Source organism: Pocillopora damicornis, chromosome 14 (genome assembly GCF_964200805.1).
Source record: "Pocillopora damicornis chromosome 14, jaPocDami1.2, whole genome shotgun sequence".
Classification (NCBI taxonomy): domain Eukaryota; kingdom Metazoa; phylum Cnidaria; class Anthozoa; order Scleractinia; family Pocilloporidae; genus Pocillopora; species Pocillopora damicornis.
In genome coordinates, this window is record NC_142683.1 from 11,642,661 (window position 1) to 11,668,558 (window position 25,898).

The 25,898-nt window shown below is 36.4% G+C and overlaps 1 protein-coding gene across 9 annotated transcripts; it reads right to left on the reverse strand.

The window, feature by feature from the left end:
• Positions 1-570: 570 nt before the first annotated feature.
• On the reverse strand, positions 571-24,000 carry LOC113682768 (forkhead box protein A2-A). 9 transcript variants are annotated; one of them, XM_089193679.1, is made up of 4 exons: positions 23,833-24,000; positions 20,794-20,862; positions 14,850-14,977; positions 571-2,245 (listed from the first exon to the last, which is right to left on the reverse strand). In XM_089193679.1, the coding sequence occupies exon 4, from the start codon at positions 2,110-2,112 to the stop codon at positions 1,225-1,227; it is 888 nt and encodes a 295-aa protein (XP_089049805.1). In that variant the 5' UTR covers positions 2,113-2,245; positions 14,850-14,977; positions 20,794-20,862; positions 23,833-24,000; the 3' UTR covers positions 571-1,224. The 9 variants fall into 9 exon arrangements, with proteins under 9 accessions (XP_089049805.1, XP_089049806.1, XP_027055754.1 ...); XM_089193680.1 differs by lacking the exon at positions 23,833-24,000 and adding an exon at positions 23,651-23,767; XM_027199953.2 differs by lacking the exon at positions 23,833-24,000 and adding an exon at positions 20,955-21,003.
• Between the last annotated feature and the right edge of the window lie 1,898 nt (positions 24,001-25,898).

A 25,898-nucleotide genomic window follows, 5' to 3' on the forward strand; every position in this document is an offset into this window, starting at 1 on the left:
TTTTTCTCCAAGCAAAGAAAAGCTGTTTTTAGATATCATTGTTGTTCAAAGAAACATCGACATGAGAAAAGTTTATTGGGCCAAAAATTAGAGAAAAGGATGGCAGATGATCCTAAGGGAAATTTCAAAGGGACCGCTAGCGATCGGCGAACTGTTTTAACACCTTTACTATACGTTCTATCAAGGAAAAAGTCTCTCAAATTCGATTACTGCGTGTAAAGTGGTTTTCACACATCGTAATGTTACCGCCACGATTTTCTGTTTGCAGCCGGACCCCATACTGGGGTACCCTTGCGGCGGGCGCTCTAGGATTAATTCCTTACTTCGCGCGCACGACACTTGTCAAGGCTGATCGCCGCGCTCTATACGTTATAACTCGGTTTGCCAAGTATTTGTCAAAACTGTTACGGGAAATGTCGAACTGTTGATTACTTTTAATTAAAAAAGCTGGCATTTGGAAGGCTGTTAGCTTTCGCTGCCAGCCGATAAATAATTAATTTGACTTCGCTTCTCAACAACCTCAACTTACTGCAACGGCGACATTGGAAACAATAAAGACGTCAAGAAAACTCTTCGTTAAAAATTTATTTCGTTGAACCAACAACTGCTATTTGGGCAAGACTGTAAATTTACAAAACCTCTCCCTGCTTATATAAATAATGGTAAATGTAGTGTTAAATACACAGTAGACATACGAACCGCTAACCACAAGAGCAGTTTGTACCGAATAACTCGGTAGTTTGGAAAATTTCTGGCTCATCTTTTGTCACGCAGCAAAAAAACACTAAACAATAACGTACTGAGTTTGCAACAAATGCTCCTAATTTTGAATTGCCCCCAAACATAACTTAAACGATCACGTCTTCCGATTAATTCAGTTTCAAAATATTTTGATTTATACATTTACTTTCGTCAAAATACTCTATAATCACAGTGAGCACGACGACTGAATGAAATGGTACAAGCTATATTACACTTCTTATAATTTTCTTTAACTTTCATAGAATTCTTCTATATTTGCTCCAATGTTTTGGTCTTCTTTGGCAGGGAAAAAACGTCTATTTGACATATAATCAACAAAATCACCTTGGAATTTAAGTATTAATTCGTATACACTGGCAAACTGTATCATAACAGATAACTCAATTTACAAGGCAGCTCCTGAGCGCCTGAAATAGTACATAATTTAAGCGTCCGACATCCCTGAATGGTTCATTTATCAGTTTATGAAATGTTTGAAAACCCTGCTATTCCCGCGCAACTAGACGGTGTAAACACACAGCCCTGGTAATACGGACTGGGCTCTGTCGTAATAGGGTTAGTGTCGTAAGGTTTTGGTAGTCCTAGAGAAGACATGGATGAAGACATTCCTGCGGGATGATACGGGCTAAAGTGCATTGGATCGAAGCCTCTGAGGTCGGCTTCGTGGTCGGAGGCGATGATGTTCTTGATGGCGAATGGATGATTAAATGATTTGTTCATAGACATTGAGCCCATTGCTCCCATTCCCATAGCTCCCATGGCGCCCATTGCGCTCATAGCACTGTAGGGAGACGGTGCAAGAAAGCTGGGTGCTCCTAAACTCTTGGGTCCTTGGACTTTTTGATGATGCATCGAGGAAACAACCGGGCTCAACAACCCAGGTTTAGGAAGGTCACTCAGGCTTGGCTTTTTATCCGCCTTGAAGCGTTTCTGTCTGCGTAGATAGCAGCCGTTCTCGAACATGTTTCCACAGTCGGGATGAAGTGTCCAGTAGCTCCCTTTACCAGGCCTGTCTGGCGATCGAGGAACTTTCACGAAGCAGTCGTTGAACGAGAGGCTGTGTCGTATGGAGTTCTGCCACCGCTGCTGGTTTTGTCTGTAGAACGGAAACAGATCCATGATAAACTGATAAATTTCGCTGAGCGTAAGCATCTTGTTCGGCGACTGTTGGATGGCCATTGTTATCAGCGAAATGTAAGAGTAAGGTGGTTTAGCGTGAGTGTAACTTCGGCGGTAAACTTTCTCTTTCGCCTGCTTACTCTTGCTGTCGTCCAAAGGGTGGCCTTGTGCTTGCGGGTTTCCGACTCCCATAGCGGCTGCAGGATTGCCGGGATTCATTGCTTCCATCATGATGTAGGCTGTTCTCTATTGTACTAGCACGTCGACTGTGTTAAAAAAAAAATTGGTTGGTGACTGAACGTAGCTTCGTACCGTCCTGTCACGTCCTTCTGCCACGGAGACCAGCGTAGATTACTCTTTTTTCCTAGTAATAAGAAGTTTTATTTTTAGTGACAGTTCGTAAACAGGCTTAACGTGACATGTCTGTAAGCCCCTCCCAAGCTATTGTTCCATGGGAAAGCCCTTTGGAGCCTTGCTACGTTTATTGACATAGGGGCCTTTGCGACCACCCGTGGGGAGACATTTTATTAAAAGTTGTGGGGTCCATTATCGCTTGTCCATCACGAAGGCTTACAAACAAATTGCCGTTTCATAATTCATGAGCAAATACAATTATTACGATAGGACACTTTATGGTTCGGTCCTATCTCGTATCCTTAATGTCAACACTACACAAAGATCACCGTTCGCACAGGATAAACTAACATTAATGGCAAAAGATCTAAAGGTGCTGATATCTTTGAAAGAACAGGAAGGATGGTTAGATTGGAGCGGTAAAAGCCCTCCGTCATCACACAACACCTTAAAAGCTATGCAATTTAGCGTTTGAGTGCTCAAATTATTCACGTCAAAAACTGACCGCACGAAAAACCGGGGTCGCTTAACATTCTTGTAGAGCCTAGCTGTAACCTAGGTCTTGCCGGCCTACTATTGGCCTCCGCAATTAGCATAACAACTGCAAATATAAATTCCACAAACAAAAGCAATTACCACTGGAAACTAACTTGGCGCAAAGCTCTTTTCTACTACTTAGGCACCGGCTTTTTTAAATGCAAGGATTAATAGCTTAGAGAGAGAAAAACCTTGCACTCGGCTTTAATTTGGAACTGGTCTGGAAGCACCTGTTCTGGCATTATTGCGAGGATATCTTTCAGTCGTTGCATCATCGATTTAAATTATTCTAAGCCTCTGGCTGAGCGTTTTGTTCCTAGTTTACTTGACTCATTAAGATCGGTCCGGGAGAAACGCGACCTAAATAACACACAAAAACACGACTTTCATTTAATCACTTTTGCTAAACTGCTGTCAAATTGGAGCGATGCCTGAATTGTCTGAATCGATCATTCACGGCTATTTCGCTAAGAAAGTCACATTGGTTTGTTCACAGAAAATATTTTTGCTTAAGTTTTTTTTTTCCTTCCCTCTTGACATTTGTACTCTCAGAAACGGAGCGATAAAATCTGTAAGTTTTTTATAGGGCCAAATCAGCGCGTGGGACGAAAAGAAAAATGTAAAATTTTTAGAATCCAATTTCTCATTTCCGGAAACTGAGGCAATTAATTAACAAATTTGGGTTGCGTCAATCATTCCACAAAAGCCATATCCAGGTGCCTTTTCAGACAGCTGTAGATCTACAGTGATTATAATTGTAAGAATTTCAAATGACCTTCATATTGCAAGCCGCCCATTTTGAATAGATGTGTCAAGCTTTCACAACTTTCACATTTCGCTCGGCAGAAACGAAACTTGGCCAAAACTTTCCCACAACTTGGATCTTCGCTTGCAACTGAGATTATCTTCATGAAATGAGCAATCGAACAAGATGAATTATTGACCGACCAACTTAACACTACTAACCCTTGCAAACAGACATTATTTGGTTGTTTCCGACCCTTAGTGTTTAAGGATTCTATTTATAAATGTTTGCATGCTTGGTTCTCGATCAATATGGGAGCATTAAGGAACTTTATTCCAGGTAAAGAGACCTCAGAACCTCTCGTACTCTGAAGGAGTAGTTTCTATTATGCTCAATCTAACCTGTTTGCTTAGCGCCAGCAACACTATCTGTTGTCGAAAAAGCTTGTATTGTGTAGTGTTTGCCGCAATTTAGCTTTTATTACCCTACCTGGATGTAAAAAAAAGGTCTTTATTTTGTCTAAAGACGATTTACTAGGTGTTCATCGCGCCATGATGTAAGCAATAAACTTTGTTAGAGAGTAGAAACCGAATGTTGTCACTAAAGGATTATCAAAGACTTTAGAATGGCAATTCCTTTAATACCAGGGAATCTAAAGGAAACGCTAAACACACCGTAATTCTTAGCTATCTGGGCTTTTCAAACATCACGGAATCTCGTTTAATTGGCCTTGCTGTGAACTACCGCAATTTTTCTTATTATGTAGAGCCGTTATTTAGGTCGAACCCTTTGAATATAAAAGACACCTCAATTATGCACGCTTTTCTTTGCAGTCGGCTTTCTTTAGAAATTCTAAGTGATAGTTACAATCCTGACAATTTGAAGAAATAAAAGGTGCCTGCGGTTTTAAAAACGTTTATCGGTGATTGAAAAATTTTTATCAACATTCTTTCCTTCACTAGTTTGGTCCTACATTAGGAGGGAATCGAATTTTTGGTTAAATTTAATTTAACTGACACACCTGTCGAGAAGAGCCGTATGTTATAACCTTGCTTATGTTGGTTTTGCGCTAATCTCACTAAACTCTTATTCTTCATTCAATAACTAAAGGAAGTACTCGACAGCCGACTAGCAATTGATGCGCACCACTAATTGCAATCATTTTGCTCTCAATGGTCCCAGTTTTTTTTTGAGTGTTCATTAATTTTTGCGCCCTTCAATTTTAATATGTTTGCTTCGACGGAAAATATCAGACTTTCGCGTGGACTTATGTGCACTGTAGTGACGCCTCTTAGTAATTCTTACTTGTAATTTCCTGCGAGATAATATACGACATTTCATTTTTCTAATAAGGAACAAAGCTGTCAACTTTAGAAAGTGTTCCTTCTGTTTTGAAAATGAGCTTAAATTTTAATATGTCTTCTGTGACTTTTCAAGAGTAAACAAACCACATTTGTAGATCGATCATCCGCAGTTTATGATTATTTTATGCAAGTGAAAATTTTTGTTGAAGTTTTTCCCAGATGATTCAGTGTGTAACTCTAAAATCAACCTCGAGATGTCTCCAAACTACATGAAAAATTGGTTTTAAAATACGTGAGTTACAGCGGAAAGTATGCACAGCCGCTAATGTAATGTGTTTGTAGAACTTTACGTCCCGAAAGAAACGATTTTGCTCACTAAGAAATGTTATGGAGTCCGTTAAGGCTAACCTTGTGTTCTCTGAACAGTCTTTATTTACTGGACATCGTAAGGCCCTAAATATAGACCATTGCCTGAATTGTTCCGTAGTTTATTTTTGGTGATGTGAACATCGTTTATTTAGATGCTTGACATGCTTTATGCTCCCAGGAAAAGCAGTTATGCACGAAATCCTGTGGAGGCTACTGTAATTCAAATCTACTGACGTGCTGACAGATAAATTCGCACTTTAAACAGCGGTTTCTAAATATTTGAGAAACGCGGAAAGCAGGCTTACTCAGTACGAAAAATTAGGTAGAAATACCCTCCGATAACACTGAAGAACAGTAGAGCCTGGACAGCCAAAATATGTTCAAATGAAATGTGTACATTTTGGGTTCACTCGCCTTCATAACGAACTGTAATGGTGATTTGCGATGTTCCTCTTTGGCTTCGTACGTAAATAGCATCATCTGTATCGGCTTTTGATCTTTAGTTTCGATGACAAAAAGTTAAGATAGCTATTTGCCCTAAGGCGCTTAATTATCAAACACTTATCTACTTATTTCGGTTTAAATTCTCCCCAAATCTTACAGAAGACAGTTACAACGGCTAAAACTCTCAACACGTAAGCCACAATCAACGATTTCAACATTTGTTGGCGGGAAATGGAACATGACAATGACTTTTGGCGGGCTCACTGAAGTTTAACTGTTCAACAGTTAGCTTTCTTTAACCAACAACCATATCAAATTTGCAAACACAACTCAACAAAACAGTCCAAATATTGGACCGAGCGAAAAAAAATTACCGAACACAACAAGTCGCGAAGAATTGCTTGCTTAAACATTACAAATATATCTACCAAACGAAAACGTATTTCGTTGTGAGAAAACGAGCGATTTGTTTATTTAAAGAACCGTAGTTTATCCAATACCAGAAAACAACCCATCTTTCTTATTCTTCATTGGACTAAACCGAGTTTTAGGCAGCTAGAAGTCTTCTTTTACGCTGCTCACGTCTCTCGTTGGCAATACAAGAAGTTTTCCCTGAGTCAAGATTGACTTAAAGTTGTATTCTTATTTCTGATTGTTCAAACTGAAACGGTGGTAGCCTTATAAACATTCAACAACCAGGAGAATTCTTGTTTGCTCTGTCGTTTGCCAACCCACAAGTTTCTAACGAAATAGGCTCCAGCAATAACATTTATCACGATTCGGTTGAACCGTCGATGTCTACGTTCAATCTTCCTTGAAAGAACTATGGCACTTCTGGCAGACTCTCTAACATCTCTCGAATAACAAAAATATAATGAATATATATGAAAAAAATTCCTCAAACTCAACTTACCTTTTCTAAGCTAAAGTCGGCTTCGCAGGTCAGTATGTTTGTGAAATGAGTCGTTTCTCTTCGAAAGTCTTGTTGATGGGAATTCTTAACTGCCTTGAAAGTTGTTTAATTACAACTGAGTTTAGGTGTAAGAGGCGTCTCTCTTTATATAACAGCTCTTTGTGTATTATGCAGACTTCCTAGTTTGTCCGCCAATTAAAATTCACAAGCGCTCTGAGTAAACTCTCTAAGCTCACAAGCGATTGGTCAATCAAAATCGTATTTTTATGCTAAACATTTCACTTTTCTTGACACTCTGTAAATGTTTGGTTTGTATCGTCTCTTTTTATGTATTGTTCCTTCTCTCAGATTTAGCAGTTTGGTCGTTTTCCTGTCAATGTTTGACTCTGTCTCTTTTGTCGTTTATTTGTCACGTAATAATTTTCTCTTTGTCGGCAAAATATTTTTGTTTCAATGAAACAGTGACATATTTGCGGCCTAAACATATTCAAGTATACTAACAAAGAAAACCGACATCGAACATTTTCTTCAGATTGCCTAAATATAGGTTTTTTTCGCTGTCATTTACTTTACTTCCTACCTGTAATTTAAAGTTTTACACTAAATCCTAACCTAGCACTCTATTAAAACTCCACTAAGTGCGAAATCCTTGAAAAACTTTTAATTTGAACTCAGCTTAACTTATTTCCTGAAATCGTTCTTTTCTATTTCCTTTTAAATGCGTAATATAACGAGTTAGAATTGTGTGATGGTGGTTTTGTTAAACAAACAGATTTATTAAGCGTAGTGGTAGTTTGGGATACGGTGCGACGTTGATACTATTTCATTATTCTTTTCAAAAAATCTTTTATGTGTGGTTACCAAGATGAGGTGAAAGCAAAATGGCTTTTAATGAGTCTTCAGGCACAGGTGAATAAGCGATTAAAACAACCTTAAATATTCTACTGTGTACTTGGGGAAAATGAGAAAAATAAGTAAAATTTGGATAAGGAAAATTCGTTCCGATTTTAAGCCGATGCAACGTGTCTGTTTATTTGCACAAATGAGTCTTTTTTGACGACTTGAGTGACATCTCGACAAACGAGTGAGAGACATGTCGAAATGAAGCTCAAAAATTTTCATTATCGCAGATTTCATCAAGTTATCTCGTAACTTTTCCCAACCGTTGCTCCTAGAGATATTTTTTCTCCAAGTTCATTCTCTTTTTTAATTAACTGACAAAGCGAAGAGATTTTTCACGCTGAGGTGTGCTAACTGCGTAACATTCACCTAAAGTGAAACATAATTTTGTTTCCTTCGAGTATAAATTTTAGCCTGTTGGTAATTTTACCAGTTAGGTAAAATTGTTAATTATATGAGTTCGTGAAAGCATCATATTTTGTTATTGACAGCTTCGTATAGAACCAGAAACCCAATTTTTTTCATTTTGAGTTTAAGTTTTCCCATAGCATTTAATGAGAACTCTGTAAGGACTCTTTTAAATCAATATCCGCCTAGCTCGTGCTCTAAAGGTGTGCTGTGTTATCTTCATTCGCCGCGTGGCGAGACAAAAACGTGTGCTCGGCATTAATCGTCTTTGACACCTGCTAAAAACAGCTCAGCGATAACCTTGCTTTGAAGAGATACAAGTTATAACTAATAACTACTTTGCATGAGGCGACGCCGCTGAACAGGAAAATATATTGGCAAGAATCTGTTGAGTCAACGCAATAAAGATGTCGCAAAACTTCAGAATCTTTTTCCTTCCACTGAGATAGCAAGTACCGACCTTTTTTTACAAAACATTGTAACAACCTCGAAAATTGTAGCCAAGGTAGATTTAACTCAGCAGCTTTGTTTCCCACATCGTTTAACATTTTTTACGTTTTTGTTATTAGTGCCCTGGTCAAGTCATTGTCATTCCGCCTTGTTCGTCTCAAACAAAGGCGTGTTTACACAGCCTTTCACTTGAAAAGACGCTCGGCGGTTAATACTTTCGCAGTCGCCTGTAGTAACGACCTTTTCTGACACAGTAACATGAGAATTTGCTTGAAAAGAACAGCTTGTACCTTACTACGCGTAATATTGCCTCTAACGCAGTTGTGAAGCCCGTGAAAAAAAGTCAAGTATTTTACCTTTTAAATTACAAAGCCTAAGTGGTTCGTTACCGTAAGGTGAAAACTTTAGAGAAAACTTAAGTTTCTAAAAAGCATGGCAGAAAGGGAAATATACTAACGGCTAGTCTAACTATTTCTGGCGGTCTTGAAAAACTGTTGCATAATTTTGTTTAAATTTTCCACATGTAGAAGGTCAACCCTGTTAACAATAATATGACAAGAATGTTTTAAAGTCACGTTTTAAGAAGAACTAAAGAACAGCTACAGAATGAAAAAATGGACGATATTCTTGTTACTTTGTATCTTACTCTTAGTTGAAAAGAGGCTTTCGAAATCACAATAGTCACTATTACGGTAACACTTTACCCGGGATGAAAAGGCTTCGTAGTTACCTGTCGGAAAAAACCGGAAGAGTTGGCCGACATTCCCTCTCAAAACATCACGAACGTATGAGTAGGTAGTATTGTAAATGCTAAATAAAGAAACTAACGAGTCTACCATATGTTTGAACTGTAAATCGTGAGACCTTTAAAAATAAGAGAACTAAAGCATGTTCCTCTCCACACGTTTAAATTACGTGACAGAGTTACTAATCTCCGACTTGAAGTACCGCATTAAAACGACACTTCTTTCTTAACCAAATGGAGGAAATTTTAACAGGTGGAAAATTAATTTAAATCCTAAATACTCACTCAGTATCAAAACATGAACATCATCAAACTAGCTCATTTCAGGCACATTTAATATTCATTATCCATTTGAGATTCCGAACATTTATAAGATGAATCACTGACTGAACATGAACCCAAATTTTTTACTTTCCTACAAAAAGTTTACTGAATCTATATAAATAGCCCCGCAAACACAACATACATTGCCAAACGTTTGCTTAATCTTTCAGATATAGAAAACAGGAGTGTATTTTCGTTATTCTTTGACAAACAGGAAGAAACAATATGAGCTAAAACGGAAAAAAAAAATTGAAAAGACACATACTCCGAAGTAAGCGTAACATTTGAGACCCAATAAAAACGAAGTACTTTTAACACAAGGGGTAGAGATAATTTTTAAGTTTCAATTAATCTGAAGTTTCTTTGACCTTCAGACGACCGTGATTAGCTGTTTACTTAGCTTTCTTCGCAAAGCTACCCTAATTAAAGTTTAATTGTGCTTTAATTACGCCAATATCAAAACTGTATTAAGTTTCTCATTATTGTTCGGAAAAAAAGTGCTGCTTGGCACGTGCCTCACTTTTAATTCCCAAGTTTTTCCTTAGCGAAAGTATATCATTTCACTTGAGTTTGCTTCTTCTGCTGAAAATCAGCGTCTATAAGGTTGATAGGTTTTTATTCATTTTCATTATCAACTTAGGGGCATCTTCCATGAAATGAGTAGATATCGAATCACTAGATGTTACGGAGAATCAAATACGCTTTTGAAGCAGGATAATGATCTTTAGTAAAGTTTGATTTTTTAAATAAAAAAGTTAATTACGAAGCTTAACCGAACTGCAAGGTTTCGTTTTCAGTCAAAAGAAGCTCTACGCAAGAATATTTTCATAAATTTTTATTCCATAGTCACAGACTTATCACCGCTGGAAACGTGAAAATTGGCCACAACTGAAATGTCTCTAACGAAAAAAAATGTTTTGAATTTGCTTTAACAATTACCCTACTTAAATGGATAGATGAGACAACAAAACGTTTGCTGAGATAGCTCAAAATAAGGTATTCCAAGTTTATATCGCAGCCTCTTCAGTTTATTCAAATTGGACCATAAATGGAAAAAAATCCAAACGAAGGAAGGATACAAATACAACATACATTACTTTGTAAAAAACTGAAAAAAGGCAACATATTTGGTTGGTGGCAACTACATGCTTGCCTTAGTTCAAGTCACTTAACAGAAATAAGAAAATTTCTCTCGAGTCAATATGCTTTAAGCAGAAAAACTGAACCAAAAGGCTTTTTTTTTTGTATGTAATTCGTCATTCAGCTGCAGCTGCAGTTCAACTCATTACGACTCATTTCTGACTTTAAGCTTAAACAAAAATTTGCATTTTCTTAACATCAACACTTTATATGGAGCGAATACTGATCTGGTATGTAATATACGCAACAACAAATTCTATCAAGGAAATTTTCAATCGCCCAAAAAGCTACCTTTATGTGAAAACCCGAAGTTTATAAACCCTACTGTGCACGAAATTAGGACTGCATCCTGACAATTTCATTTTTCAAACTCAAAGATAACGTACCATGACATGATCTGTACGGGCTAGCAATTGTTGTGTACTTGAAACAGTCTTTTGCATAAATTCAGCCTTATTACTACGATAACATCCAGCAATTGAGCCAATTATCTCCATCTGCAGATTTCCATAAGTTTAGTTCTCCTACATTCAAGACCCTGTACCGAGCTTGGAAGCCCTTGGTCACAAAGAAACTACCAGAATAGGATTTCACACTGTTTCGCCTAACGTTCCCTTACGTTGGCAGCAGATTGCTTGGATCGTTCCTCTATTCGGTTCACTTTTATTTGTAGTATTTAGCATCTAAATCAAAGTTTCCTGATTTGTAGAATTGAACAGCTTATGCATCGGGGATACATTAGTTGGCCATACATTAGACAGTAGACCAAAAGACGGAATATCAGATCATAATATCAAGTCTGAATTCTTCACGGGGCGAATAGCCAATGGATATGATATATCTATTTGTATGAGAATATAAGAGTAAGAAGCTGTTAAAATCAGAGAGGAATTAATTCCAGGGATGTTCAATATCTCATTCAAGAAAGAAAAACATGAGAATTAGCTTTTAATCAAATTTTACCTTAAAGTAACTAAATACTGAAGAATGCAATCATGATTACTTTGCGACAGTATCATGCTAGGAAGCATAGGCGTTGAGGAATAGACCCTCCCCCATAAAAGCTAAGGAATTTCAAAATTGAGCAAATGGTCCTCAAATCGAAGAAGAGATAGTTCAAGAACTATATACTGAAAATTGTTAAGTCCATACAACAAAATTTATCGTAGATGTGATAATCTGAAATTGTTCATTATCGTATGTCGTTTTAAGAGTGATAAAAATTTCCTCCACAGTTTAATATTTAGTGGTTTTAGCCCTGATCCTGTGTCACAAAGGGGTATGCTAAGATGATCAGTATATTCAGCATGTATATACATGCTACATGTCACCCTCAAAATATGTTGCTCTACTCAAAAAAAACGGTGAACACTCGGTGCATTGAATTACTGGGACACGTAGGACAGAACTATAAAATCTCAGCGTGGTCATGTCATAATAGTTTCATAGTACAACCTCAGGAACAAAAAAAATTTAAAACGATTGTAAATCCATGTTTCAATTTGTTATTGAAGAAAAATGTAGTTGATGGCGATAAAAAGCCATCATTCAGAGCAGTTCTTCCTGGGAAATTTGAAGTTGAGGTCAAAGCTGAAATGACTGTGAAAAACTTAAATAATATTGATACACTTCCAAAATAATGCAAAACGTGTGTGATTTATTTCCATGCATCATGGGTGGGACTTGCACCATTCTGCCGATGCAATTTGTCGAAGAAGGCAACTCGAAGGGGGTGTCAGACCGATTCAAATTCTTGTAAGTCCCTTTTCGTAAGGAGAGATCTACAGCATTGCTAATGATTTGAAATTGGGGCTATTGCAATTACATAGTACCTGCGTCCCTTCAATGTCATCTTCAGACATTTCTGAAAACAAAGCCAAACTTACGAGCTTGAAAAAAAGTTTCGTTCGGCAACCTTGTAGAGCCTAACTCATTGCCTTACACTCTGACAGTCTTTTTAAACATGACTGATAAAACCCAAGAATGAAAGACAGTAATCATACCTGGTGTATCACCAATTTATAACCGACAATTAGCAACAACTTCTGCTATGAGGGTAGGATGGTTTGTAAGTCAACTCTCTGAGTTATATGAAATACGTTTATTGATTTACTTCGATCTGCGAAATTGTGTTCATTGCTTCATGCAACTTAAGTAAACACATAAGCCAGTCTTCGCTTAAATCAGCGAGTATTCTCAAATATCTTAAATTGTCAACTTGTCGAACCATAAAACAAATATTTAGCTTTCAGATTTTATGCTCTCCTAGTTCAATTGGAAACTATGGAACTGTGGAACGGTTGATTTGAACAGCATCAAAGAAGTAGCAACCATTTACACATTTATGGCTATGGGAGTTAAATAATGAGTTCTGTAGTGATCAAGGAGTACGAAATTTTGTTCATCAATTTGGTAAATCGCCAAATATTTATGTTTTGAGTTCTGAACTGTAGAGTAAACAAAGACGTATATGCGATAATTCAAGCTTTGCTGGTTCTAAAAAATGTTCGCGGTCTAAGTTGGAAATAAATTTCCACTAACCTCAAAAATGAACGCGAGTCCCGGCTTTGCCTTTGTGTGTCGTTTTCTGAAAATCGCTCAATGAACAATAAACAGTTTGTAAAACCGCTCATTAGCTAAGGGTGAGCGCCGCACCAGCTCTTGAGGGCTATTTGCTCTTTTGTTCGGGGAAAGTCAACAAACATTAAGCCTATTAAGTCCTTCCGTCACGGTCGAGGTCTTTACAAAGTGTTTCTTCTCGACGAGTTTTCAGATTCACTTGACAAGTTCTGAGCAGAACTGATGTTCACTAATTACTTCTTTATAGCCAAGCCATGAAAACTGACACACAGCTTTAATTTCTTTTCCCCCGTCATTCTAGCCTCAATGGATTGGGCGGAGAAAGAAAACAAAAGATAGGCGATTATAATCACTGTTGAATATTTAAAACTTCACCAGTAACCTGTCAGGACTTTGAAAGACTCCATCTGTCCGGATAATGACAATTTTGCGAGCTTTCGGTGAACCATTCTTTCTTTATAGGCGCGCAAGATGACTAGCGGGTAGAAAACTGGTCATAGATTGTGAAAGAAGACAACGAACTCGGTAAAGCAGGTGACAACTGAATCTCAGTAAAGCTCAGTTAAACATGTAAAATGGTACTTCATTCGCAGATTTTTACTTTTATTGTTCCATTTAAACCTTTTTGAAAATGGAAAGGAAACATCGGGTGAGAAAATTCTATAACTGCGATAACGTAACCTCAAGCGACAGCTCTAAACCACACTAGTCAAGTTAATTTCAAAGCAGATTTTCTCAAACAAACTTCCAAACAGTGCACTGAACCCTTATTAAAATTTTCCTTGTCTTTCCCATGTTTTTAGCGGGAAAAAGATCTACGTCTAGAGTTGAAAATAAACATGAACACCTACTCTTTCAAAGTCAATAAAATCTGAATGATAACACAAGTAAACAGTGAGCTATCGAAAGCAGTGGGAGAAAATAAATATTGGGATGACCTGAACAGCACTCTAGCAAAGTAAACACATCGCCTGTAATTAGTCCTGATAACGAACTTGGAATATGTCGGGTGTGTTTTCCTGTACGCAACTTCCTCGTAGAAATACAATTAATTTCTACAGTCCGTGATTTTTTTCCCTGTTTTTGTAACATTTCGACCAAAGACAAAAGGTTTTTTGTGCGATTCATTCATCTTTTACACCAAACCCCAAAAGCGAATATCATTTCCCACAATGTAATTTTTTGCGGCGCATTTGTTTGCGATCGCCTAACCGTGCAGACGTTTTTCACGAAAATGCAAGACTTTTCAAACATGACAAGCAAATATTTTTTTCTTGAGGAATATGCTAACCATAAATATTTGGACTTGTTTCAAAAGAAAATTTACATTTTTATCTGTAATTCAATATATTTAATGAAGAAAGTTTATATACCTTTCATTAAGCCAACCCCTCCGGGTAAACTTAACCGCTAACTTAACTTTTGAAGGTCATTGAGTAAATTCTCAACAACAAAATAAACAACTGTTCACAAAAAAAAACGCTGATTTTCAATCTGGCGTTTCTAAATAACAGTTTGGAACATTCACGAAATTACCCACATGAGCATAGAAGAAAACCTCAGTATCGTGGATAAAAAGAGGGGGGCTTGTAATCTTAGACGCGCGGACGTTTCGCCAAATGACCGAGAATTATCACACGAGACTACCTGCAGCTCCGGCATCTGCACGCGCTACTACACGGTTGACAAGCTTGCTTTAACTTGTTCCACCTGCTACCAAAACTTCTCTTTTGTGTTAAGCTACTCTCAACTTACCTAAGAACTGATGATATGTGGTTTAAATCCAACCTGACGCAAGGTCGTGTTTCTTAGCACTGCTACGTATCAAAACGTGGTGCGTCGCACACAAAATGTCGCTCAGCCAAGTTACGACGAGGAATTTCCTACGGAAAAATCGGTGAATGAGATACTTGTTAGCTTGATTTATCCGACGCGACATATTTAAGACACACCTCATTAAGAAAGGTCTCTTCATTGCTTTTGAATAATTATTAGTCAAACAAGTCGTTAGCAAAACCTGACTGATGCGCTTAAACAACAGAAAACTAAATTAACCTAAAAATATGTACAAAAAAAGAAAAGTACGATATGCTATGGTTGGAAATGATAAAATACTTGTTAGTTTTATTTATTTTACATTACTATGCCAATGAACATTTCTGGTCGTTATTGCTCTACTCGTTAAGTTCTTACTTTTAATTTTAAAAATTCTCCTTTCGTGTATCGATACACTGAGTCTGTTTCTGAGTGGGAGAATTTGTTACTAATCACTACTTTTTGTTAGATTATTCAGAAAAGTTAGAATCAAATTTTTGACTGATGGAGGAAAAAATCATCGATGGTGCCTTCCGGTAAAATGAGAGTCATTTTATAAATAACAACGCCAGATTTCTATTGCTCTTCACAGAGTTTTACGAGAAAAGTCGCTCTAAAGAAGGTCCTAGATAAAACGGCAAGAACTGACTTATGGCTTGGAGAATGGGCGTATGCACACGTGCTATACAGCTCAAGTTCCTTTTATAACCTGCCCCATTAACACTTCTACGGTGAATGAATAAGTTTGACCACCAGAGAGAAAAACAAAACAAGAGAAAAACAATGCAATTATGTTGACTAAAAATAAACGAACTTTGTCGTTTTGAGAAAATACGCAAAACCTTAAATGCTTCATTATTGGTATGATATATGACCTACAAATCCCTAAGAACTGTGGATATCAACTTTGCCGGATTCAAGGGGAATCCTCTAAACAATGTCGCGAATGTCCAGTTCACCTCATTGCATGCACAACCCGTTTATTACAAAAAAAAGAAAAAAGAAAAAAAAAAACGACTTCCCGTGTAATTGGAAGACAAAATGTTGAGAACATGGCTTGGGCAAAGGGCAAAATTAACTTCATCTCATAAAACATATCCTCGTTTAGACTACTGGTACCATGTAACATCTTAAAAATCATGTGGAAAAGCTTTTTGTTTGAAATGTTTCAATTTCAAAATAAGCGAGATTGTTCTTTGCCTCAGCAATATCAAAGATATCGGTAAATAGTAAATTCTTTGTTACATGTGCACTATTTGTATAGCTTTCATAAACCAAGGGAGTGCTAATAGATCTTGTTTCAACACAGACGTTCTTCTCAAAGATATGGTAGTTAGCCTGTTCTTTCCTTTAAATGATGTTTGTCTTTGCATGTAAACATGGTAAACGTCTGGTGTAATCTTCCTCCACATACAACTGCGACGTAATTACATAGCACTTGCAAATAAATGACCTCTTAACCCAACATAACGGACTAAAAACAGCTAAATAATCAAAACGATTTAAACCAACTAACGTATGATAATTTTTCCTTCAGAAACTCTTGGAAATAACCGACTTAATGCAATTTTAGGTAAAACACATTTACCATTTTAAAGTAGTGTAGGAGTTTCTTTACCGCAAACAGATTTCCAAAAATAAACATGATTTTAATTTTTCTCTTAGGAGAGACTTTAGAATGTGTGGTGAAATCCTTTTTTTTTCGTTAAAGCTTATCTTTTAATTCATTAAAAATGTCTGCAAAGTTTAGTAAACGGAATAAACGATTCAACGTCTGGATACTCTCCTCAGTGAAGAATTTATTTTAACAAATTGGAAATTTCCTGTAACTGAAGAAGGCAAGCGCAATGAATAGTACGACAGAACAATCAGAGAAACGTTTATTTCAGGGTGGATATTCCATATTTGTAAAGCAAGCAAACACTTTGAAATTGGGTGAAGAACACTATCATTTTATTGCCATATGCGCACCAGTAATCATCTTGGTGTTCTTTTCCAATCGCAAGAACAGTACATTAAATTGTAACAATAAATCGAAAAACCTAAAAAAAACAAAACAAAACAAAAAACTAATAATAGCAATGATAATCCTGAAATAAGTCTTTTTTAGGTGTTTGGCAACCTCGACTATAACACAAAACGGTTTTACACGTAAATTCATCTCGTACCATTTTCGCCCATATTCCTGAGACTGTTTCTAATCGACAATATAGCAGTACATGAAATAATTTAGTCCCCCGGTCTATAAGTAACAATGTTTGACCAAACTTATCTCTTATTTATTCACTCATCGCTCGTGACCTGTAACATATTTACTTTGCCTTGTGAGTATTTCTTCAACAGTAAACAGACGCAAGAGCCAAAATAGAGAACTGATTCGATCATTGAAAAAAAAACAATGAAGAAAGGACGAAGCTCTTAGGGACATAAATCCCATCAAGTACGAAAAAGACAACAACCATGTAGAAAGAAATTAAAAGTCATGATCATGACCACATAAAATTATCCTTTCATCTCGATGTTTTGGTCTCTTTTAACCTGATTTGGCCCCGAGCCTTCCTACTAAATGCAGACGTGTTATGCAAATCCAATCAACGATAACTATTCCACAATTTCCCTTGTAAAATTAGTAAACAGATCTAACTAAAATCTCCCGCGACAATATGCAACTTCCGAAATCGTGAAATCAACGTGTCCCAAATGTTTCATGCATTCATTGCATTACAATCGGTGTTTTTTTCATTTAACGAAATGTTAAAATACGAACATCGATTCAAACGTTTATCCTGATTAAGGCACAAGAACATTCCTTGAAAGTCGCCATTCGCAGTCGCCTATTTCTCATGAGTTTTAAGTTATGACGTTATTCATTTCTTTCGGTAACTGAATAAGGCTGCCTTTACCAGTAAAAAGTGCTTGTTATCAATTATTTCTCTCTAAGAGTGTTAAAACCAGTATTATGTTAACAGTTTACAGTAATATTTAATGATAAAGACAGGAAGAAAACCACATGCCTTACTGTACAATAGAGTAATTTGACCAAATTTAGTTTTTTTGGCATATCCGATATTTCTGTATTTTGTTGAAAACTCTCGAAATCTGTGGTTTGCTCCATTCACAATGCATTCCTTTAGAAAGTTAATTGCATCCACAGTTAAAACAATTGTCATAAGACTGATTTCCTGTTATACTGTCTTTTAATATACTTTATATGGTCGAGACGAAGACAATTGAAAACTAAGTAGAAAGCAAACTCCATTCATTTCCTGCTTAATTAAAACCAGAAATTCACCTGAGATCCCAGCAGTTTTTGCCACTCGCTACTGACCGACTCATTGTATTTTAAGACAATGAAGAAGTGGAAACTATTAATTTAACGTAAAAAAGATTAAAAATAACATTCTGTGTTTTGAATACACTTCATCGGAACAATTTGACTCTAATTGTTTACCTTTCTATAAGAAAAATCTTGTCAGTTTCTCGTCCTGCGGGTAGTGAATAATCCTTTCCGCTCTTTTTAATTTTGACAACAAAGACAGTTTAGACTGCCCTGCGCTGTGTTTTTTCCTTCTTTAATAATCCATTACAGATTCCATTTCCTTCATGAATTATACTAACAATTAGCCAAGGTTTGAAAGAGAGACTTCTGGTGCGGCGCTCTTTGGCTTGTAAATATTAATTATAGAAAACAAACGAAACGTTTTGCAAAGTCCACAAGTCATCTTCCTCTCCTGCGGCTACTAAAAATCAATTTAACAAGTTTTTCCACATCAATTCTAACATGATTCGACCGCTGAGGCAAGACTAATTATTAAAAGGTCAAACTGTTAACAAGAGAAAAACTCTAGTATATTTTCGGTGCCGATAGATGTTTTCAGTTAATTTGACAATTGGCGCCAAAATATCGAGCGGCGATCGGTAAAGAAAGTCATATTTGTCAAGAAATTCGTGATTCATAACAAAATAAAACAAATCTTAGACATGATTCTTTACAGTTTTTCTTACGCTTTTAACTTTGAATTAAAATATGAAACACCGAAGCCACGCTGTCCGCTCATTCCTTTTAAATCCCTTTATGAATTTGGAAACCATTCTTGAAAATAAAAACGTTTCTCCACCGCCTGTATGTGGCGTCACATTGTCCGAAATAAACTGCGGCTTCACGCGATGTTTTGAGGGTCCAATTTCTTGACAGATAAAAAGAAAAAGGAAATTTTCTATGTATTTCTTCATAATTACAAATAAAATACTGGGATGGTTAACTAATTACACGCCATAATTAGGTCGATCTCGGAACTTGGGTTTTTCCCCCTTATCTTAACATTATGGCTGCTTTAAGGAAGTCGGCTCATTTAATGCAGTATTTATTCAGTCGAAGCTAAAATTTCAAAATTTGACCAAATAGGGGGCTACTATCTTGTTAGTTTTTGAAACGATAAAACAACAAAGCATTACTGGAGTTTATATATCATTTGCTATCGATTTCCTGAAATCTATATAAAACTGGACCAACTCAGCTCATCATTCATTTCTCCAACAGGAAGAGGTTTCACCTGTGTCAAATTCTATACGAATTTATTTTTTATACCTTAAAAGTTGGATCGTCATTTACTTTTCTTCAAGTGCCCTTAAGTTCAAAAAGATCAGAATTCCAAATTTGGTTCTCCATAAACATTCACATCGAGCTATGAATACGTATTACTATTACAGAAATCGACAAAGCCAATTTTAGCAAAAAGGTCACGCAAATAAAATTACTGAAGGATAAAACCGAAATTCATGAATGAAAATTGATTTTTTAAAGATACTTCCTATTCCGTGGAGCTCTTACCTCGCCTTTTAACTCAGTTTCCGAAAGAGTAAGGTATTAATTCATTTCACTTAGTAAGATCTCATATGTGAAATGTCTAAATTGCATTAAGAAGCGTGGGGATTGAATTTCACAAAACACCCCCATCCACAAACGGAAAGATGAATTAAAAGCGACTGAGTACAAGATGACAACTGTACAACCGTACTGAACTACAATAGTTATTTACTTTTCTCGGCACGTACGAGTGAGTGATAACCGGTTCATTAATGTAAAATAAATATAACGTCGATGAAGATAGTCTAAATGCACGTACCGGCGATGTATTTTAAAATTCAGCAGTATACAATATTAAAGCATTGAGCCATTAAGTCATATGACAGCTTTTTGCCGCTTCGTTCTGTCAATTCATAGACACCGTATGTTCGGATGAAAAGCGAAATTTAAATACGTAGAAGTTTTGAGAAACAGATAGGTCTTTGAGCTATCGAATTTCGCCAACACATTTGCCAGATGCATTCGATATCCCTAGTTTCGAAAACTTCACTTTTCCCTTTTAACCACGTTTTAAATTCGAAAGGTTTGCCAAAATTTAGATCGCCTAACATATAAAGTAAGTTCTTTTTAAAGACCCATATGAAAGCACGATAATCTTTTGTCATGGGTATCTTCCCTTTTCATTTATATATTAAATTATTGGGGGCCTAAGTAGAAATATAAGTTTACGATAATGGTCTGAACTTATCTCTTGACGATGTATCTCACGCACTTATCCCATAGTGATGCCTTTCGCTAGAATATCGTGTAACATTGGGAAGTTTCGAACTTTTCAAGCGCGCAGCGCAGTGACTTCTCTGTTCATCAATTGAATCACTTAGCTAACATAACAAATATTTCCGCGCAGAACGTTTATATAACAACAGTGAAACTGCAAACATGTCAAAAACCGGGCACATCGGGTTAAGGGTAAATATGAAATCGAGTAAACGCTAAGAAAGATCAATATTTGTTGTAAACTACTCGTATGGCATTTTATGAAGCCTGAGCAAAGTAAACAAGAATGTTGCATCTCACCTCTTAAACGATCAAGGTTGACAAACAATTTGAACAGCTCAGAAATATGCGATCTTCAATCCGCGGGACCTGATAAGGAGAACAAAACTATAAACTGAAGTCGAGTTTCGCAGAAAATTAAAAGAAATTTTGACGCACAGTACAAATCACCCAGCTCCTACCTTTGACACTCACGCAACACGAGAGAATGTAAGTGCTCTATTTCGATATTTGCATTACGTATTTACAAAGCGTTTTCGCGGGGATTTGTGGGAACGAACATGAATTATGGGTAATATTTTGCAGCAAAATACTCTTTCCTCGAAATTCGAAACATCTGTAGTATTTAAGAAAGGAAACGGGCGAACAATCAGATTGTTATGCAGAGATGAAGTATTTACAATGAAGAAATACTAGCCAGCCAAGGAAATAAACAAGGCGTACCAAAATTTATGACAAAATTTTATTTTTGAGTCAAGAGTTAGAATTTCAGGGAAAGAGACGAGTAACAAAGGAGAAAAAAGAAACCATTAAACTTTTGTGTTATCTTGTCGCCTTTCAAAAGTAATACTAGGATCGGACTATTCCTGGCGAAGCTTCAGTTGTAAATGAAATATTTTCTTAAGCATAAACCAATTCCGACAAATCAACCGCACATTGAGCGGTAAGAAATACCCAAAGAAAGTGACGTAAAAAATTGGAGAAACATGTGAAAAGCCATTAAGTGTTACTCACTCTATCTCTATGGCCACTCGTCCTCAGAAATTCTGAACATTACCAATCAAATTTTCAATTCAATCAACCAACTCTGAAAGAGTAATTTTAGTCCATTTTAAAAGCTTTAGTCGAAGTGTTTAAGAAGGCAATTTTAACTTGAAGTTCTCAGAACTAGAAAGGTATTCTATTTGCCTTTTAATGAACTCACCAAGTCTGTTTTACAGACCGTAGTGCGGTCTGTAAAACAGAGCTAACAACAAAACATGTTGGTTTTCAACTCCTCGAGAATAAGTGCTCTCCACATGTTCTTTTAAGACGGGAAATTATCTAAAAAAGGAAGGTTTTTCCAATTTCTGGCTTACTTTCCTTCAGTATTAACAAGATCACCATTTGGAAAATAATCGCTTAAGGGCTCCATCCATTCAATTTGTAAAATAAACTTGCTTTTCTTTCTTTTAACCACACCCTAGGTAAACATGACAACACTTACACTATAGGTGCTTCGTTTATGAGTTAATCCTACAAGGTAACCTTTGATTCACCTTTAATTCAAGCCTTGAATTAAATATGAGCAGTTTCTCTCTTCGCAAAATAAAAATTTTCCTCGAATGATAATATCTTCTTTTGTCGCTGGAATGACTATCATCTTTCAGTCAAACAAGCGAGGAAAACTGTTTTATTACTGGCAGGTGTTCCTGAAGAACTGTCTGTCATGTTTTTGATTTTGAAATATTTCACTTTTGAAGCTAATTTCCTCTTTGCCTTTGCTTAGTGTAATCAGCGTAAATTGTAACCTCGCATCATTTAATATTTTTGGCCGATGTATGAGTTAAGAACAAAACACAACACAAAAAAAAACATACCCAAACAAGGCGACGCTCCTCGATACCTATTTTGTATTTGACAGAGAAAAAGTTGAAAATCGAGGATTTAAACTTGCGAAGGAAAATAATGTGCAGATTCAGAAATGTAAGAAAATGAGAAAGATTCCCTATATTTGATTCTTCAAAAATAATGCAAAGAAACGCAAAGTTATGATGGAGTTACAGGTTCCTTTTTTAAGCGGCTTAACGCGTATAAAAAAATACGGCGAAATTAAGCATCGTTTGGGAATAAAAACGCTTCTGAGAACGATTTATTTTAAGTGGCTGTGTAAAGTTGAACGTTTTCTACACAAAATTAGAAGGTCAAAACCACTCCTTTGTCACCGAGTACGCCAGTATGCGTTGCGCTTAGATGAATGGCATCGAGTAAGGATACCGAGTGCCGATACTTTTTAAATTTTGCCCTTTCTGTACAACGGTCAACAGTAAATAACGTAATTCTTGAGAAGGGCCACAGTGAGTAGCAATTGAAAACGACATACAACAGACGCATTTGGCGGTTGAGACATAATCTGTGGATTCCGAAACCTTCTCGTAGATTGAGAAACTCTTGTGGCTATTTTTAGAAAGAAAGATTGTTATCGGTTTTCTTAAAAGGTATATACAAATTTATAGTTGTTTTCTCTTTCTAGTTAACACCTCGTTTTCGAATTCCGCAGGATGTAAATATCTGAACATTCGTTCATAGCTTAATTTATTTGCCAATAAATTTCTTTACAATGCATGACGAAGATTGACTCACAAATAATTCTCGCTAGTATTTCAACAAGACATTTTTATGGACAAACATTTTTGCTGAACCGAAGCACATATTTGTGATCTCTGAATTTCAAGACAGAGAGAGCAAATACTTTCTCTGTATACAGAGTACATGGCGAAACTCTTTCGATTGAAATCAATATTGACCCTGATAATAAATTGTGATAAATTTTAGACAAATAGTTAGCTGTAAAAACATAGTGTTTCAACCAGGACTCCAACGGACTTTATCACCATGATCTAAACATATTAACTAAATAAACTGTTTTTAATTTTGGTTACTGCATAATATGTGTACAGTCGGTGCTGTGCCTTGAATCATTCAATGGAAGCTAAAGTGGTGTTTTTTTCAAGTATGTAAACTGTAATTTAAAGTGCTAACAGTCTGTAGTGGGAGTAATTCACTGAAGAGCTACTCCAAGTGAAGTTTTCCGAGGTTATTTTATTGCATATAAACACAAGCGACGAAGAAGTATTTCAATCCTAATCTTTTGTCCAACAAAAGCGTAATATCTTACCTACATCTCTACGGAAACTTTAAACGCTTCCATTAACTCGTGGTGTAAAGCTTGTAGAATTGCAAAGCTTTTCATCCTTTGACGAACATACCTTCAATTCACCTTCCTTCATTCTTGAAACTAAAATTAACTGGAGGTTAAAAAAGCCAGACACTCACTCATGGTAGAAAGCGAAAGCTTACCTGTCAGTTAAATGATGTTCTTATACCAGGGAAGGAACTGCAAGAGTGTAAAACTGATAGATGGTAGACTATGCGATAGCCTCTAAGGTGTCCGAATGTCTCCAAGAGCCTTGGAAATTATGTACAGAAAAATTCAGTATTGAATAAGTTACAGGGCGGCGAGTGCCTTTGATGTCCAAGTCAATAATTTCATCACTAGTGAATGATTGTTGCATATGACTTGATACCCGGTATTGAGTTAACGGCTTATTATCTCGCGAATTACTTACGAATATCCAGATGAAAAAGCCGGCGTTAATTTTGCCATGTCCTGTTTTCATAAATATATCAGAAAACTTCATATTCTCGGCTCGCAGCTAAAAGGAAAAAGAAATAACTTTGGAGTCTTTCAAAAGCAATTTTGGCTCGCCGATTTCTTGCGTCTTGTTTTTAGTAATTTTTATTTTGGTGACCGCAAATCGAAAATGTGTTCAAAAACTTCTGTCAAAACAATACCATATGAAAACAATTCCGCCAAATATAGCGGAATTAGAATAAAGAATATTAATAAAAGACTGTTTGCAATCTTAAATAAGGATTTTGTAGAGCGGGCAGATTATACACAAACAAAGCAATATACTTCTATCAATGAAACTTATGTCTGGTAAATTGACGTTTAGTGTTTCAGAAGAAAATTCATGCGTCTATCTTTATTAATCTTTTAATCAAGCGGCTACTTTGAAATACTTCGCAGGAGTAAAGCGCATAGGAAATGCATGTGAAATTGTTAATTTTCGGAAATAAGAACTTGTTCTTAGTGGCAAAAACTGGGGAGGCGTGACATGCGATTAAAAGAATATTTGTCAATGGTTGGAGCTACTCTCTCTGACAATAGATCGCCTTTGTTCGCTTGAAAATCTAGCCACGCTCAAAAGCTGAAAGAAATGTTAAATACCAGGTTACTTTAACACAAAGGCAAGCTTATGAAGCGGTCAAATATGCGTCTTAAAACCTTTGTTACTATTGTTCATGGTTAAATCAGGAAAAAAGCTAATGATAATGCCGTACTTTGCCGGCCAATTGACTTCTTTTTTGTAAGGAATTCAAAGGATTGAAGGTGCTTGGCTTTCAACAAAGCAAGCTTTGGTTTAGTGGTTTTCTCTATCAATTATCTTAACGCAGGTATATGTTTCTGGTAATCATTCTTCATTAGGCCATCGTTCGCCATTTTTCGGTCTTTTCAAATTTCAATCTCCGTTCATGTGAAGTTGGTACAAAGTGGAAGGAATATATTTGTTGTTGTTGTTTTTTTTTTTTACAGAAAGATTCAATAAGTGTTATCCAGTAACACATATCAACATTGTTACAATTTCAATTTCTTTGAAATAGGTCGCTGGTATTCTAAATGTTGCCTTGTACATGCAAAAAAAGCAGCAGAAATACGGATATCTTATAGATACAGGGAAACTTAATCAGAAAACCCGTTTTTTCTTGGGTTCTGTGATCTTCCTCGTTCGGCTAGTGAACCGTTCGGCCAATGCAACATGAAATTAAAGCATAATGGTTTACCCGTTGTCTTTATCAGTAAGTATATTTAAATCGCTCTTTTCTAATCAAGTTGAACAAGAATAGCAAAAAGGTGAAATATCCGTTAGAAAAAAAATCCGCCTGCCGCAATTTACCCTGTAACGATTCCACCGCCATATGGGTTTGTTTGATTGTGGCGGACGGCTAACGCCGGCGATAAATTAGAACAATGCCAGTTACGAAACCACGAATTACCTACAAGAAACTTGACTTAAAACACCTGCAGTCTGGTCGTTACCAGCGCCTAATAATCAATTAACTCTCGAATTTGGGTACTCAACGAATTTTTTTTCGCTTGTTATCATGAATTTTCCTTATCTCGAATGCACAAAAAACGGCCGACATCCCCAAACCACACCAAGTATGTAAACAAGAAGGAAGGAAAAAAGTGCCGAAGCCAAAATCTTTAAGTGACTGTTATTTTTTTAGGAACTAACAGATTCACACCTCCATATCGGTTCTCTTTGACACTGATATAAATTATATGAAATAAAGAAGAC

Bases quoted from the DNA above. Each gene is read 5' to 3' on its own strand.
- LOC113682768 (XM_089193679.1), bottom strand. From the start codon at position 2,112: ATGATGGAAGCAATGAATCCCGGCAATCCTGCAGCCGCTATGGGAGTC.